Below are 18033 nucleotides of genomic sequence, written 5' to 3'. Positions count from 1 at the left end.
CACAGGACAGATAGGGAAAAACAGGCATCAGGTTTAAGATTATACAGCGTTTGGAGCTCAAAACAATCCATGGCCAAGATGTACTCCAGGAACGAAGGGAAAAACACCTATCTCAGGGCCCTCTAACTGCGGGAGAAAAACAACTCTCTCTTCTTTTTCTTTTTCCTTCCCCCCCCGAATGTAAATACTATGCATCCATGCACCGAACGAACAGGAAGGAAATCACCCTACAAGTCCAGCCAGTCAGCGAGCCAGCCTCGTGCGCAGGCGCAATTTGAGTTCAAGCACTCCGACTGGCGCGTGACAGTCGTGCAGGTCACCCTACCCCCATGATGCTCTTACTGCGCACGCGCGAGACAGAACTCCACCCCCGTCCCACTTTTTCCATTCCTCCTTCCCGCCCCCCCCCTCCCGCCACGAGCACGTGCGCGTTCTTGCGGCTCTTATTTCCGCGGCGGGCGCGCGCGCCCTGGAAAATTCCACTTCGTAGTTCGCTCCACCCTTCAGGCGACCTCTCCAACCCAACACTCTTTACGCTCCGCCCCTATCCCAGTGGCCTTTGCGGGAGCAAAATGGCTGCCCCCGTGCATCGGGGGTTGTCTTGCTTATCCAGGGCTTTGGGATGGTGGTCTCGGCAGGTGGGTAGAGACAGAATGGATAAGACTTTAGGGACTTAAGGCGGAGGATGGAGTAAAGGGAAATACTCTATGTGCAGTTATCCTGGGGGTCAGACCTAGGCTGGGAGAAGTTTGAGGTGGACGAGATCTTCCTACTTATAACCTCAGTGGCGGATTGGGGTGGGCTTTGGTGGAGGCCAAGGCCTGGATCTGGCTGGAGAGGAAGTGTGAAAGGGGGAAGTTGTGGCTTGGAAGGTGAACCCACTGCTTGGTATTCTTATAAATACATAAACTGAACTGCAGCTGGGAAAGAAGGACCCCTGGTCGTCACTCTTCTGCCTGAGCAAACCTCGTGAGAAAAGGTTGCCTGGGCCTTTAGTTGGGGGTTAGCACGAGCAATCAAGTCTGTCGGGAAACTTCCCTTAGATTGAACGAAGTGTTCTTGTGGGAGAGATGTTAGGAAAAGGACTTTGCTTATGCTTTAATAATTGCATCAGTTCGTCTTGATATTGCATTGGTATTCAAGTTCCTCATCATGTTAAATTTTTTTGAAAATTGACACCTTGCTTTAAACAGCACACCTCATAGTACTATGGAACGCACTAAACTTTCCTTTGGAGCTTTTTAATTCATTCACGTAGAGTCCAATTTTCCCTTCCCCCTCCTAGAATTGTTTATTACTGAAGTATTCTTTAGCTATACCCTTCCTATAAGGCTTAAGTTCAAGATAGGTTTTTTTTTCTTTTTCTAAGTTACCTATATTTTAACCTTTCCCTCACTTTTCAGCCAGTGTTGGTGACTCAGTCCGCAGCTATAGTTCCAGTAAGAACCAAAGCACGTTTCACGCCCCCTACTTATGAACCCAAATACAGAACAGAAAAGGAATTTCTAGAACATGCCCGGAAAGCAGGGTTGGTTATTCCTCCAGAAACTTTGGAACGTCCGATACATATTGCCTGTACAGGTAAAGTGTTAAGATTTCTGGGACCTTGACCCAATCCCCTATGATAGGAGATTTTTTTTTAAATTTTATTTTATTTGAGAACATACTGTACAGAGGGGCTACAATTACATGGGCATGATAATGCATACATTTCTTACCAAGCATTGCAGCCTCCTCCTTTGTTTACCTTTCACCTCCCTTCCCAGCCTCCCCCCTCCCCCCACCCAATTATACCCCCCTCCCCCCCCCCGAGATTTTTTTATTTTTTATTTTTTATTTATTTATTTATTTATTTTTTTGTCGGTTCTGGGGCCTGAACTCTGGGCCCGGGCCCTGACCTTCAGCTCTTCAGCTCAAGGCTAGCGCTCTACCACTTGAGCCACAGTGCCACTTCTGGCTTTTTCTGCTTATGTAGTGCGGAGGAATCAAACCCAGGGCCTCATGCATCGAGGCAAGCACAGTACCACTCAGCCACCTTCCCAGTCCCCTATAGGAGATCTTGAGCTTGGACTAGTTTGAATTATGATTGATAACAAATTAGCTACTAAGTCAGTTGAACTACAGTAATTTACTTTATGTTTCATAAGGGCTTAAATTTTTTTTTGGGGGGGAGGGAGACAGAGTGTTCCTCTGTTGCGCAGGCTTGCCTCAAATTCACTATCCTCCTGCTTCAGTGTCCCAAATATTGATATTACAGGTATAGGCTACCATGCCCAGGCATAAGACCATCTTTGATCTTGTTTTCATACTATTTGTTTTAAGTGAGAATGCAATATCCCTATTTGGTAGAAATAGAAACAGGTTGAGAGAAGTGTTATTCTGTGTTTTTGTTTTTTTATTTAATACACTCACACACATATAATTTTTGTGTGTGTGTTGGTTGTGGGGGCTTGAACTTAGGGCCTGGGCACTGTCCCTGAACTCTTTTGCTGAAGGCTAGCACTCTACCACTTTGAGCCCCAGCTCCACTTTTGGTTTTCTGGTGGCTAATTGGAGATATATCTCACATACTTTCCTGCCTAGCCTGGCTTTGAACTGTGATCCTCAGATTTCAGCCTCTTGAATAGTTAGGATTATAGGCGTGAGCCACCAGTGCCTGGCTAATTTTATTTTTAATATGAGATAGTTCCCTCTATGTGAAAGTCTGTTGTTAATCTACTTTGAATCCAGAATCCTTGGAAGTTCTTTTTTTTTTTTGGTGGGGGGAGTGGTGGCTGTGATGATGGAAACTAGAGCCTTGAGCTTGCTAGGCAATGCTCTACCATTTGGGCTATGTTCCAGTCCTTTAGATGTTATTTTGTATTTGAGATAGAACCTTGCCTGGAATAGTCACGAATTTAGGGTCCTCTCCTCTGCCTCCTCATATCAATTTTGCAAGAACTCAAGATGACTTTTCAGTCTTACAGCACTTCATTGTCTCCTTTTTTTCTGTATAGCGGGCATCTTTGATGCCTATATTCCTCCTGAAGGTGATGCCCGGATATCTTCTCTTGCAAAGGAAGGACTGAAACAGAGAGCTGAGCGATTGAAGAAGAACGTGGCATCACGATTGTCGTATGTGTTTGAAACAAGTGGTTGATATTCTGTGTCAAGTGAGATGATCGTGTGGTATTTGATCTTTATTCTGTTAATATGGCATATTATACTAGTTGATTTTTAAATGTTAAGCACACCTTACATTAAAATAAACTCCACTTGCTATTATTTCTCATCTTTTTTTTTTTTGAGTCGGTCATGGGAGCGCTGTCCCTGAGCTCTTCAGCTCAAGGCTTGCTAGCACTCTACCACTTGAGCCATAGTGTCACTTCTGGATTTTTCTGTGTATGTCGTACTGAGGAATCGAACCTGGGTCTTCATGTGTGGTAGGCAAGCACTCTACTACTTGAGCCACAGTGCCACTCCAGCTTTTTTCTTTTGGCTTATGTGATGCTGAGGAATCGAACCCAGGGCCTCAGGCATGCAAGGCAAGCGCTCTACCACTGAGCCATCTTCCCAGCCCAACTCAAATCTCCTTTAACTTTTAAAAAAAAAATTTTTTTTTTTTTGGGTCCGGTCGTGGGGCCTGAACTCTGGGCCTGGGCACTATCCCTCAGCTCTTCAGCTTAAGGCTAGCGCTCTACCACTTGAGTCACAGCGTGTCTTCCGGCTTTTTTCTTTTTGCTTATGTGGTGCAGAGGAATCAAACCCAGGGCCTCATGCATTCAAGGCAAGAGCTCTACCACTGAGCCACCTTCCCAGCCCCTTCTTTTTTGTTCAAGCCTAGCATTCTACTGCTTATGCCACAACTCTAATTTTAGTGCTTTCTTTTGGTGGTTAGTTGGCGATAAGAGTCTCACAGACTTTCCTGCCCAGCCTGGCTTTGAACTACAGTCTTTAGATCTCAGCATCCTGAGATCTAGTTCATTTTTCACTTTATTTATTTAATTTTTAAACTTTTGGGTCCAGTTGTGGGGCCTGAACTCTGGGCCTGGGCGCTGTCCCTCAGCTCTTCAGCTTAAGGCTAGTGCTCTACCACTTGAGCCACAGCGCCACTTCCGGCTTTTTTCTTTTTGCTTATGTGGTGCTGAGGAATCGAACCCAGGGCCTCATGCATGCAAGGCAAGTGCTCTACCACTGAGCCACCTTTCCAGCCCCCATTTTTCACTTTAGTAGAGCATTTTCTTCCAACTTCCTCACAAAGAATGCCAAGTAAGCTGGTGCTGGTGGTTTGTGCTTGTAATTCTAGCACATTAAGAGGCTGAGATCTGAGGATCAATGTTTAAGAATCAGTCCTGGAAGGAAAGTCTTTAAGACTCTTATCTCTAATTAACCAGCAACAAAAAAAGCTGAACATGGATCTATGGCTCAAATGGTAGAGTGCTGGTCTTGAGCAGAAAAGCTTAGAGACAGCATCCACATCCTGAGTTGAAGCCCTAGACCTGCACACAGATTCACATACACCAAAAATAAAACAAACAAAAAAACAAATTGGGGCAAATAAATGAGATCTTGCAAATCTAAAAAATAAAGTTTTTTTTTAACCTTCCCAGCATTTATTTGCCCAGGTATAAAATTCTGTGTAGGAAATACGTTTTCCTAAATTAAAAGTATTACTTTGGCAGGATTCCGGTGGCTCATGCCTGTAATCCTAGCTACTCAGGAGGCTGAAGGCTGAGGCACAGTTGAAAGCTAGACCAGGCAGGAAAGTCCATGAAGCTCTTATCTCTAATTATTCTTTATTTGGAAGCTGAGATCTGAGGATCTTGGTTCAAAGCTAGCCTAGACAGGAAAGTCCATCAGATTCTTACCTCCAACTGACCACCAAAACTGGAAGTGGAGCTGTGGCTCAACTGGTAGAAGTGCTAGCCTTTAGCAAAAAAAGCTCAGAAATAGGCTGGGAAGATGGCTCAGTGGTAGAGTGCTTGCCTTGCATGCATGAGGCCCTGGGTTCGATTCCTCAGCACCACATAAGCAAAAAGGAAAAAACCGGAAGTGGTGCTGTGGCTCAAGTGGTAGAGCGGTCGCCTTAAGCTGAAGAGCTGAGGGACAGCGCCCAGGCCCAGAGTTCAGGCCCCACGACTGGACCCCCCCCCAAAAAAAAAAAAAGGCTCAGAAACAGTATCCAGTGTCCAGGCTCTGAGTTCAAGCACCAGGACTAGCATGAATGCATGGATACATACTTACATATATTTATTTATTTTTATTTATGTATTTTTCTGGTCGATCATGGGGCTTGAACTCGGGGCTTGGGCACTGTCTCTGGGCTTCTGGGTTTTGTTTTGTTTTGTTTTTGGTTGTGCAGCTTGAACTCTGGGCCTGGGTGCTGTCCCTCAGCTCTTCAGCTCAAGGCAAGCACTAGGTGAGCACTCTACCAATAAGCCATGTTCCCAGACCTTGGAATGCTTTATTTTTGAAATACAGTTTCACATTCATGCCTAGGCCATCCTTTTATTACATTTCCCATGTGTAGCTGGGATGACAGTTATGAACCACTGTATGCAGGTTTATATGTGTGTGTGTGTGTCCATGTGTCCATCTGTCTACCCATGTTTGTGTCCTGGTCCCTGGGCTTAAAGTCAGTACCCGGGTGCTGTCCCTAATCTATTTTGATCAAGGCTAGTAGTCTACCACTTGAGCCTCTTACTTCAGCTGTTTTGGTGCTTAAGAAGAGATAAGAGTCTCCTGAGGCTTCATGATCCTGATCTCAGACTCCCGAGTAGCTAGGATTATAGTCATGAACCACTGGCGTCTTGCTTGCACCCAGCTTTTTATTGGTTTGAGATTTTTTTTTGGGGGGGGGGGTCCGGTCGTGGGGCCTGAACTCTGGGCCTGGGCGCTGTCCCTCAGCTCTTCAGCTCAACGCTAGCACTCTACCACTTGAGCCACAGCGCCATTTCCGGCTTTTTTCTTTTTGCTTATGTGGTGCTGAGGAATCGAACCCAGGGCCTCGGGCATGCAAGGCAAGCGCTGTACCACTGAGCCACTGAGTCACCTTCCCAGCCCTGGTTTGAAATTTTTTGTTTGTTTGGTTGTTTTTTTTAAAGTGTATTTTTTTTGTCTTTTCTTTCTTTCTTTTTTCTTTTTTTTTTTTTTTGGTACTAGGGATCAAACCCAGGACGTTGCACTTGCTAAGCAAGTGCTTTGCCACTTAGCTATGTCCCAGTCCTGGTTTGAGATTTGACAGGGTTATCTTATAAACTCTTTGCCCCAAGCTGACCTTGATCCATGATCTTCCACATCTCTGCTTCCAAATAATTAAGAATGCAGGTATGAGCCACTGTTGCTGACCAAGAAGCTTTGATCTTTATAATGATTGATTTGAGAAGGGGTTTGAGTTTACTGTTTGTAGCACATTCCAAAAATAATGATTGATCGCTAAGGCCAGAGGATTGTTAGTTCAGGGCTAGCCTAGGCTACATAGTGAAAAGAAGATAAGGGAAAGGCAATTTAAAAAATGATTATTGAATAAGTAGGCATTTACAGAGGTTAGTGTAAACTCTCATTACGGGAATTATGTGAAGACTTTTAGAATGGTTCTGCTTAATTTTTACAGAATCCAGAAGATAAAAGAATATGATGCTAATTTTAAAACAAAGGACTTCCCTGAAAAAGCTAAGGATATCTTTATTGAAGCTCACCTTTGTCTAAACAAGTAAGTGAATTCCCTATGTATTACGTGTTCATTTGTTTCTGGTGGTACTAGGGCTTGAACTTGAAGCCTTGTGCAGGTTAGACGGATGCTCTACCACTTAGGCATGCCCCCTTGTCCTTCCATGCTTTTGCCTCTTTTTTTTTTTTTGGAGTTGGATCTCAGGTCTTTGCTGGGACTGGCCTGGTCTTCAATCCTATTTACACTTTCCATGTAAATCCTTAGCTGAGATAACAGGCTACCACACCCAGCTATTGATTGAGTTGGGCTCTCATTAACTTTTGTGCCTGGGCTAGCCTCAAACTTTGATCCTCCAGATCTCTACCTCCCCTGTAGTAGGGATTACAAGTGTGAAGCTGTAATTTTTTGTTTAAATTTTTTTCTTTATAGTTGGTGGTATAGAAATAGTAGAAGCTGGGCGCTGGTGGCTCACGCCTGTAATCCTAGCTACTCAGGAGGCTGAGATCTGAGGATCACGGTTCAAAGCCAGCCCGGGCAGGAGAGACCATGAGACTCCTATCTCCAATAAACCACCAGAAAACCGGAAGTGGCACTGTAGCTCAAGTGGTAGAGCTCTTGCCTTGAGCTGAAGAGCTGAGGGACAGCGCCCAGGCCCAGAGTTCAAACCCCACGACCGACAAAAAAAAAAAAAAAGAAAGAAATAGTAGAGCACTACTGGTTTACCATGGGGGCAAGCCTCTGGGTTCAAACCCCAGCACCATTAAAAAAAAATTAATTGTGAAGTATTTGGCACCATTAAAAAAAATTTAATTGTGAAGTATTTGAAACAAAAAATGTACTTATGAAAGACAAAGCAAAATATAGACATCCAAAATTTTGAATTCAGGAAATACCTGGATTTTATTTTTACCTTATGGATTAGTATTTTATTTTTTTTGTTAGTTGTGGGGCTTGAACTGTGGGCTTGGGCACTGTCCCTCAGCTCTTTAGCTCAAGGCTAGAACTCTACCACTTGAGCCACAGCACCACTCCGGCTTTTCCCGTTTATGTGCTGCTGAGGAATCGAACCCAGGGCCTCATGCATACAAGGCAAGTGCTCTACCACTGAGCCACCTTCCCAGCCCAAGGATTAATATTTTATACATAGCTTTCAGAAACATGTTGGTAGTTTTATAAAACAAATTTTTTTTTTGAAATGCAAGGAAGGACATAATTCATGTAACTTCCTTTTAAATAAGCTGGGTGCTCTAGCATGTAGTCCCAGCCATTTTAGAAGAAGGAGGATCTCTTGAGTCCTTGAGTCTAAGAGTTCTGATCAGGTATCCACACTAAATTTGGCACCAATAAGGTATTCTCCCAGGAGCAGGATGTCCTAAGGAGGGGGAAATTGGCCCAGGATGTTAATGGAGCAGGTCAGAACTCCCAAGATGATCAGTTAGTGTTGTGTCTGAATAGCATTGTGTTTCAGACTGGCCAGCACAGGGAGAGACCCTGTGTTTTTATCATATAAGCACATCTATAAGTGATGTTCTAGCCAAGCACCAGTGGCTCATGCCTGTAATCTTAGCTACTTAGGAGGCTGAGATCTGAGAATTGTGGTTCAAAGCAACTCTGAGCAAGAAAGTCTAAGAGACTCAAATCTCTATTTAACCACCAGAAAACCAGAAGTGGTGCTGTGGTTCAAAGTGGTAGAGTACTGGCCTTGAGCGAAAAGCACCCAGGCCCTGAGTTCAAGCCCATGACTAAAAAAAAAGTGATATTCTTACTATTTTATGTGTTTAAAAAATTTATGAGCTGGGTGCTGGTGGCTCATGCCTATAATCCTAATTACTCAGGAGGCTGGGATCTGATGATCACAGTTCTCAGCCAGCTCAGGCAGGAGAGTCCTTGAGACTCTTATCTCCAATAAACTACTCAGAAAAATCTGGTTGTGGCACTGTGGCTCAAGTGGTCGAGTACTAGCCTTGAGCACAAAGAGGCTAAGGGATAGCACCCAGGCCCTGGATTCAAGCCCCAGGGCCGGGGAAAAAAATGTAGGTAATATATTGAACATACTCTTTTTTTTTTTTTTTTTTTTTTTTGGGGCGGGGGTTCCGTCGTGGGGCTTGAACTCTGGGCCTGGGCGCTGTCCCTCAGATCTTCAGCTCAAGGCTAGCGCTCTATCACTTGAGCCACAGCGCTACTTCCGGCTTTTTTCTTTTTGCTTATGTGGTGCTGAGGAATTGAACCCAGAGCCTCAGGCATACAAGACAAGCGCTCTACCACTGAGCCACCTTCCCAGCCCCAAACATACTCTTTTTTCCAGTGTTGGGGGATCAAATAAAAGATCTTGCCCCATGCTAAGCAGGTGATCTATCAGTGAGCGACATCCCTAGCTTGTGGATATCTTTTTGAAACATTACTTTTTTAACATTCAACCTTGTTTTTTGTATTTTTCATCTTTTTTTTCAGTCATGGAACTTGAACTCACAAACTGGGCCCTGACCCTGAGCTTTTTTGCTCAAAGCTAGCATTCTATCACTGTGAGCCACAGCTCTACTTCCAATTTTCTGGTGGTTAATTGGAGATAAGAGTCATGGACTTTCCTGTCCAACTAGCTTTGAACCACAATCCTTAGATCTCAGCCTCCTGAGTAGCTAGGATTGCAGGTGTGATAGTTACTTTCTGTCAGCATAGTGAAGATGTTATCTTTGCTAGACACGCCTGTAATCCCAGCACTTGGGAGGCCGAGGTCAAAGTTCAAAGTTAAAAATTGACCTAGGCAATATAGCTATTACATAGGCCAATAAAAAGACAGATGGTTATCTTGCATTAGGTCCAAAGATGAGGGTATAGGATACAGGGCCAAGCTGATTGGTACCAATGATGCATGAAAGGTAATTGTAAGGAAATAAGACTCATCTTTTTATGGGTATATGGTGTTGGGCTCTGTTCCCATATTAGCTTAAAGCAAAAATGAGTTCTCATGTTCCACTGAGGATACTTGCCTTTCTTAGAGATACAATTTCAGAGAAATTTCCTTTTGTTCCATAGGATAATTTTACTATGCTATTAAATTCCAATGGTTTTTGATAAATCTTATCATTCATCTTTGTGTCCCTAGAATAGACCACATTATCTCTTATAATAGATGTACAGAAAATATTTATATAAATGAATTATTTTGCTGTGTACCCATAGCCTCCTCTTGTAATCCTCGCTACGCAGGAGGCTGAAATCTGAAGATTGCAGTTTGAAGTAAGCTGGGGCAGGAAAGACGATGAGACTCTTATTTCCAATTAACCACTGAAAAGCCACAACTAGAACTGTGGCCCAAGTGGTAGAGTGCTAGTCTTGAGCAAAAAAGCTCACAGATAGTACTCAGGCCCTGAGTACATAGGACCAGCACAAAACAAATAATTAAATTTTCACTTTCATGGCTATATTTAACTTCCATTACAGGATATCGTAAAAGCAGGAATCAGTGATGGAAATATCTCTTTCTTTTCTAGTTCAGACCATGACCGGCTTCATACTTTGGTAACTGAACACTGTTTTACGGTAGGTTCTTATCCTTAAAACTGCATGATGTCAGAGTAGGCAGATTCTAGGTATTACTTGTAGCTTGTGGTTTTTTTTTTTTGGCAATACAAGAATTTGAATTTGAGATCTCATGCTTGCTAGGCAGGTGGTCTGCACTTGAGTTATACTGTTAGCCCTTTTCTTTTTTTTTTTTGGTCGACAGTGGGGCTTGAACTCTGGGCCTGGGCGCTGTCCCTCAGCTCTTCAGCTCAAGGCGAGCGCTCTACCACTTGAGCTACAGTGCCACTTCCGGTTTTCTGGTGGTTTATTGGAGATAGGAGTCTCACGGTCTTTCCTGCCCGGGCTGGCTTTGAACCTCGATCCTCAGATCTCAGCCTCCTGAGTAGCTAGGATTACAGGCGTGAGCCAGCAGCGCCCGGTAGCACTTTTCTTTTTATACTTTTAGGTAGGATCTCAATTTTTTTCCTGGATTAGCTTCTACCTATGGCTTGAACTTTCTACCTATGTTTTCTTGCATAGCTGGGTACATAGACACATGCCACCGTGCTTAGCTTATTGGTTGAGATGGGGTGGGGGGTGGGGGTCTTACTAACTTTCTGCCCAGGCTAGCCTCAAACTGATCCTTCTGATCTGTTTCCTGAGTAGCTGGTATTAAAGCCTTGAGCCACCTGAGTTCTGGGGTCTTTTTTTTTTGGTCAGTCATGAGGCTTAAAATTAAGGGCCTGGGCACTGTCCTAGAGCTTTTACATTCAAGGCTGGTATGCTAACACTTTGAGCTATAGTGCTTCTTCTGGTTTTCTGGTAGTTAATTGTAGATAAGAGTTTCACAGACTTCCTGCCTGGGCTGGCTTGACCACGGTCCTCAGATCTCAGCCTCCTGAGTAGCTAGGATTACAGATGTGAGCCATCAGTGCCCAGTGCTGACTTTTTTTTTTTTTGGTCATGGGGCTTGAACTCTGGGCTTGGGCGCTATCCCTGCGTTCTTCAGCTGAAGGTGAATGCTCTACCTCTTGAGCCACAGCGACACTTCTGGTTTTTTAGTGGTTTATTGGAGATCAGAGTCTTAAGGACTTTTCTGCCCAGGCTGGATTTGAACCGTGATTCTCAGATCTCAGCCTCTTGAGTAGCTAGGATTATAGGCATGAGCCACCAGCACCCAGCTGACTTTTTGTTTTTAAACATGGCCTTAACTATGTAGCCCAGGAAGTTTGTCTCAAACGTTAGTCTCCCAATTGCTGGGGTTATATACATGAAGCAACACATCAGGGTCTGTTTTTTTCCCCAGAAGGACTGGTTTTGAAAGTGCATAAAGTTTAAGACATAAACATAAGTCTTTTACTTTTTGCTGACTGATAATGATTGGCAGAGGTTGGTAAAAAGTAAAAAGTCTCTTAGTGGGTAGTACTGAACCACAGAGGCAGAACAGGCTACTTGATGCTGCACTTATACATGTTTATACTACAGTGAATCATTTAGCCAGTTGATGAGGGTGCTAGATGCACAAGAAGGTGGATTCTGTTGGTTCAGTTAGAAATTCAATAATAAGAACTTCCACTGGGTGACTGTGGCTGACATCTGTAATCCTAGCTAATCAGGAGGTTGAGATCTGAGGATCATGGTTCAAAGCTTTTCATGCAGGAAAGTCTGTGAGAATCTTATCTCCATTAACCACTAAAAAGCCAGAAGTGGAGCCTGTGGTTCAAGTGGCAGAGCACTGGCCTTGAGCAAAAAAGAGCTGAGGAATAGTGTCCAGGTCTTGACTTCAAGCCGCAAGAATGGTACAAAGAATAAGAAGTTCATTTTTAGGCAGGTGCTTGTGGCTCATAACTATAATCATAAGGACTCAGGAAGCCATCTTGGGAAGGAGACTCACCTCCAGTTAACCACTAAAAAGCCAGAAGTGGAGCTTGGCCCAAGTGACAGAGCACTAGCTTTGAACAAAAAAAGCTCAGAGACAGCTACCAGGCCCTGAATTCAACCCCCAAGACCAGCACAAAAGACCCCAACCCCCCAAAAAAAACTTCTTCTAAAATTTAGCTTTATTGTCAGTAGAACTTAAGTTTTTAGTATTCTCTCAAGTATTAGCAGTATAATCCTTATGTCCTTACAAAATTTCCGCCTTTCACTGCTAAAACATGTTGTGGGGCAGGGGACAGGCACTCAACAGAAGTATATGCATATTTATGAATGTGTAAGTAAGGAAGCATGGTGTATTGGTTATCTTACCATGTGGCATGTAAAGGGTCCTCCAAGAGGTAGCAGGTCTTCAGTCTTGATTTAGATGAAAAGAATGAGCTTGTGCAATCTTTTAATCAAAACTTGGGAAGAATCTGGGTACTAGTATCTTCTATAGTGGCTGGGAAGGTGGCTCAGTGGTAGAGTGCTTGCCTTGCATGCATGAGGACCTCGGTTCGATTCCTCAGCACCACATAAGAAGAAAAAGCCAGAAGTGGGGCTGAGGCTCAAGTGGTAGAGTACTGGTCTACAGCTGAACAGCTGGGGGAATGGCCAGGCCCAGAGTTCAGGCCCCACAACCGACAAAAAAAAAAAAAAAAAAGTAACTCCTATATATATTTATAGCTATTCAGGATGCAGAGACCTGGAGGATCTTGGTTGGAAGCCAATCTTAGGTAGAAAAGTCTGCCAAGCTTTAGCTTCAGTTAATCAGCAAAAATCTGGGCTGGAGGCATGGCTCAGATGGTAGAGTGCCAAGCATGAGCAAACAAGAAGAATGGGAATGGAGGCTCTGAGTCCTAGCCTCAGGATCATCATTAAAAACAAACAAACAAAACAACTTGGGAAGAAAATAGGTACATTTAGCTGAAAGTGCTTGTTGCCTATAATATTGCAAGATGCAAGTACAGGTATAGTGGCAGCAGTGTCTGAATAAGAAAGGGAAAGCTCAGTTTAATTTATTCTCCTCTGCCCTTAGGACATGGTCTGGGACCTCAAATATAAGACAGTCCGCTGGAGCTTTGTGGAATCTTTAGAGCCTGCCCAAGTGGTTCAGGTTCGCTGCTCAAGCCTAATGAAGCAGAGCAACATGTATGGCCAGGTGACTGTCCGCATGCACACTCGGCAGGTAGAGTCACTTCGTTTTCTTCTAGCTTCTCTTCATTCTCAGGTTGGGCGCCTACCTCTAGAGTATTTGTTTGTTTGTTTGTTTTCTTCTTGAATTGTTGTAGATGGAACCCAGGGCCTTAAATGTTAGGCAAAGAGTTCCACTACCAGTCATAGACTGTAGGTTCTAAGGAAAGATTTGTCACAGTCTTCCTTGCTCTGTCAGTGACCACTTCCCACTGCTAAAGTTAGCTCCACTAAGACATGATAGATATAAGGATAGTCTCTTCCAATTCCTAGTGTTGACTCTCTGCTGTTGAATCCCACCAAAGACCCTCTTAATAAAGTGTTAAGTCAAGTGCCAGTGGGGTAGTACACACCTGTAATGCCAGCTACTCAGATTGAGACCTGGAGACTCTGGATTTGAAGGCAGCCTAGGCAGAGAAGTCCCCTAAACTCCATCTTTAATTAACCAGCAAAATGTCAGATTGGAGGTGTGGCTCAAGTGGTAGGATATCAGCTGTGAGCAAGAAAGCCAAACAAAAAACTTGAGGCACTGAATTCAAGCCCTAATACCAGCATAAAAGAATATCAATAGGGCTGGGAATGTGGCTTAGTGGTAGAATGCTTGCCTAACATGCATGTAGCCCTGGGTTCAATTCCTCAGTACCACATAAACAGAAAAGGCCAGATGTGGCACTGTGGTTCAAGTGGTAGAGTGCTAGCCTTGAGCAAAAGAAGCTCAGGGGCAGTGCCCAGGCTCTGAATTCAAGCCCTAGGACTGGCAAAAGAAAAGAAAAAGAAGGAAGAATAGCAATAAAAAAGAATTAAGTGTCACAGTTGATTAGTTAAGTCCTAGGTTTAGAAATCTGAGGTAATTAAAACCGTTAAAATTTTGTTTTTGGGGGCTGGGAAGGTGGCTCAGTGGTAGTGAGCTTGCCTTGCATGCTTGAGGCCCTGGGTTCTATTCCTCAGCACCACATAAGCAGAAGAAAAAAAAAGCCGGAAGTGGCACTGTGGCTCAAGTGGTAGAGCGCTAGCCTTGAGCTGAAGAGCTGAGGGACAGCGCCCAGGCCCAGAGTTCAGGCCCCATGACCGGACCCAAAAAAAAAAAAAAAAATTTGTTTTTGTTAAGATTATTTTAAAAATCATGTATTTAAAAAAAAATCCAGAAAACTGATTATACCAGATTTGTTTTCACTCTCGCAGACTCTAGCCATCTATGATCGGTTTGGCAGGTTAATGTATGGACAGGAAGATGTGCCCAAGGATGTCTTGGAGTATGTGGTGTTTGAAAAACACCTGACGAACCCGTACGGAAGCTGGAGAGTACATGGCAAGATTGTGCCCTCATGGGCACCCCCTAAGCAGCCTATCCTCAAGGTAAGGTAGTTGGCACTGTGTATGAGCCCTCAGGCAATGCTTGCGGCATCCTTAGCCACCCTCCTGGGCTCCACCTAGTGGAGATGCATGTTGATGCCATGCTTTGTAAGGGGGTTGTGGCATGGGGTAAGGTAGACATGGGGATGAAGCTTCTGAGTGAGCCATGGATTTGGTAGGTAACTCAGCCTTTCCTCTTTCAGACGGTGATGATTCCTGGTCCCAAGCTGAATCCAGGGGAAGACTATGAAGAAGTACAAGGAGAGGCCCATAAGCCTCAGCTAGCCTAATAGCAGAAGGATTTCTAAGGGGGAAGCTTGGGTGATGCAGCTGCTGCAAGCTGAGAGTCATCCGCCATCATCAGGCTTCAATTGTTCCCTCTTGTTCTGCTTGAGTCTTTTCATCAGACTCGTCCTCACAACTGTAGCTAATGACTAGGCCCAGGTGGATGGCTGGTATGCACACCACCGCCCTTCTTTCTAAAAGAACTGAATCACATGAAGGCAATATGTTTCAGAGAATGAACATCAGATACCAGCTTTTTCACAGCAGGGACTGTGGAAACAAATTGGCAGCATTCTTTTTCTCATCACAGGGCAGGGATCACAGTTTAAAATAAAACATTTTCAGCATATTGGACAAATTTTGATGGGTTCTGTGTGCTTTTCCTGGTTCAAACTGAGAGTGGAACAGTCTTCTAAAGGCAGAAATGAAGACAAGCCTAATTATGAATGATGTTAACTCTAGGAAATCTAGGCTTGGAAAGAAGAGTGTTTATTAGGATATCACCTAAGAAAGTCTTAATGAATCAACATTTGTGTATAAATCCAAAGACCAGTTGATATATATCCAAAGAAATAATTAATCCCTTAGCCTTTGGATTGTATTATTAGCTTTTTACCCTTTTTGGCACTAGAGATTGAATCCAGAGCCTTACATGGAACTCCTAGGTAACTAGTAGTAACTCTACCACTGAACTACATCCCAAGTCTTGTATTCTTTTTGTGGGTCATAGGGCTTAAACTCAGGACCTGGGCACTTCCTTGAGCTTTTTTTATTCAAGGCTAGTGCTCTACTTCATTGAACCACAGCTCCACCTGTGGTTTTTAGATGGTTAATTGGAAATAAAGAGCCTCATGGATTTTCCTGATTGGGATGCCTTTGAATCATGATCCTCAGATCTCATCCTGAGTTGCCAGGGTTACAAGCATGAGCCACCGGCTCCATCCTTATGCTCTTAATTATCAGCTGCTTCCTGGTATGGCCTTAGAAAGTTTGAGAGGAGGTACAGTCAAGAAGGGATTGGTACATATAGAAAATTCATCAGGATTCACTTCCCTAATTTACCTCCTGGAAATGAAGATAAGTCTTTCTAGTCCATTATGGGGAAGGCAGACACCAGAGTACAAACTCCTATAGAGTAAAACAGCCCAGCCTCTGTACCTTACACTAGGTGGACTGTCAGAAGAAGGATGTGGCATACATGTTCTGCCCTCTAGGCTTGAAAAAGAGAAAGTTTAAGAATCAAGGCTCTGGGCTGGGAATGTGGCTTAGTGGTAGAGTGCTGCCTAAGCATACAGGAAGCCCTGGATTTGATTCCTCAGTTCCACATACACAGAAAAAGCCAGAAGTGGCTCAGTGGCACTGTGGCTCAAGTGGTAGAGCACTAGCCTTCAGCTGAAGAGCTGAGGGATAGCGCCCAGGCCCCAGAGTTCAAGCCTCACAACCGACAAAAGAAAATAACAAAAAGAAGCTCAGGGACAGTGCCCAGGCCCTGAGTTCAAACCCTGAGACTGGCAAACAAATAAAAAATAAGTCAAGGCCCTATTTTTAAATGTGAGCCCACACTAGATTGATGAAATCTATCTCATTTATAAGTTAAGCTGGAAAAAAGTGATTTCAGCTGGGTGCTGGTGGCTCACGCCTGTAATTCTAGCTACTCAGAAGACAGATCTGAGGATCACAGTTGAAATGAGCCCGGGCAAAAAAGTCTATGAGACACCTCTAACCACTAGAAAACTGGAAGTGGCACTATGGTGCAAAGTGTTAGAGCACTAGTTTTTTTTTTTTTTTTTTTTTTTTTTTTAATTGAGCACTAGTCTTGAACCCTGAGTTTAAGCCCCACAACTGACAAAAAAAAAAAAAAAAAAAAAAGTGATTTCCCTTGTTATGCAGACCCAAGACAGAACATGTATAAGGAGTTTTGTGTGTGTGTGTGGGGGGGGGGGCGGTCTGGTCGTGGGGCCTGAACTCTGGGCCTGGGTGCTGTCCCTCAGCTCTTCAGCTCAAGGCTAGCGCTCTACCACTTGAGCCACAGTGCCACTTCTGGCTTTTTTCTTTTTGCTTATGTGGTGCTGAGGAATCGAACCCAGGCCCTCAGGCATGCAAGGCAAGCGCTCTACCACTAAGCCACCTTCCCAGCCCCATGTATAAGGAGTTTTAAGAACATTTCTTTTAAGGTATCATTTAAAATGAGGAATAATCTTTTCTGACATTGTCTTGAGAGTAGAGTGCAAAGAACCTTTAATCAGGTCAAGAATAAGTAACCTAAGCCTTTATTCTCTCTGAAGCTAAGATTTCAGTAAGCAGCAAATAGATGAGAACTGACTAGAGAAAATGGGTGCTTTAGCAGGGAGTTGGTGGCTCAAGCCTGTAATCCTGGCTACTCAAGAGGCTGAGATCTGAGATCATGGTTCAAAGCCAGCCTGGACAAGAAAGTATGTGAGACTCCTATCTCCAATTAACCAAAAAACTGGAAGTGGAGCTGTGGCTTAAAGTGATAGAGTGCCAGCCTTGAACAAAAAAGCTTGTACAGCATCCTGACCCTGAGTTCAAGCCCCCTGACTGACAAAAAAAAAAAGTGCTCTTGTAACATCTACTGAGTGTGAATTACGGAAATAGAGACATATGTTTATGCTACAGAAGTGACAGCACTAGTCAGGTGGTGGTTCGTGTGTGTAATTCTAGGTCCTCAAGCTAAGACTTGAGAATGGCAGTTCAAATCCAGCCAGAAAAGTCTCCAATTAACCAGCAAAAATGTCCTGGAGGCATAGCTCAAGTGGTAGAGTTCTACCAGGGAGCAAAAATACCCTGGTACTATTACAAAAACAAAAAAAGTGACAGCACTGGTGGGCTAGTTCAACTACTCTCATCATGCCACTTAGTCTTAACCCTCTTGGCTTAAAATGTACATCAGTTTATAGCACTACAACCCAAGTGAAGTTTGGTCAGTCAGATCCTATTTGCCTGAGCTATGGATTAAGGTAAAATGAGAAGTGCTTTGAGCAGCATCCACAGCCAGTGTGGAGGGGCCGGGGGAGGTAATGCGCACAGGGTGAGGGAGGCAAATAAAAAGAGCACGCTTAGTGGGCAAACATTTCATTGATTTCTCTTGAATGCATTAAAACTGCTTCAAATAAGCT

The 18033-nt window shown here is 43.9% G+C and overlaps 1 protein-coding gene across 1 annotated transcript; it reads left to right on the top strand.

Moving 5' to 3' along the window:
• The first annotated feature begins 533 nt into the window (after positions 1 to 533).
• On the top strand, positions 534 to 15254 carry Mrpl45 (mitochondrial ribosomal protein L45). Its single transcript, XM_070028201.1, has 8 exons — positions 534 to 638; positions 1404 to 1581; positions 2997 to 3114; positions 6593 to 6691; positions 10141 to 10189; positions 13104 to 13253; positions 14441 to 14614; positions 14815 to 15254. The coding sequence occupies exons 1-8, from the start codon at positions 573 to 575 to the stop codon at positions 14899 to 14901; spliced, it is 921 nt and encodes a 306-aa protein (XP_069884302.1). The 5' UTR covers positions 534 to 572; the 3' UTR covers positions 14902 to 15254.
• Positions 15255 to 18033: the final 2779 nt, after the last annotated feature.

Source organism: Dipodomys merriami, unplaced genomic scaffold (genome assembly GCF_024711535.1).
Source record: "Dipodomys merriami isolate MVZ:Mamm:240054 unplaced genomic scaffold, mDipMer1.0.p SCAF_19, whole genome shotgun sequence".
In the NCBI taxonomy this organism is placed as follows: domain Eukaryota; kingdom Metazoa; phylum Chordata; class Mammalia; order Rodentia; family Heteromyidae; genus Dipodomys; species Dipodomys merriami.
This window is presented reverse-complemented; position numbering and strand designations above follow the sequence as displayed.

Excerpts from the sequence above, each read along its gene's own strand:
- Mrpl45 (XM_070028201.1), top strand. The coding sequence starts at position 573 with ATGGCTGCCCCCGTGCATCGGGGGTTGTCTTGCTTATCCAGGGCTTTG. Across the intron at positions 3,115-6,592 it reads AACGTGGCATCACGATTGTC|AATCCAGAAGATAAAAGAAT; the intron begins GTATGTGTTTGA and ends TAATTTTTACAG. Across the intron at positions 6,692-10,140 it reads GCTCACCTTTGTCTAAACAA|TTCAGACCATGACCGGCTTC; the intron begins GTAAGTGAATTC and ends TTTCTTTTCTAG.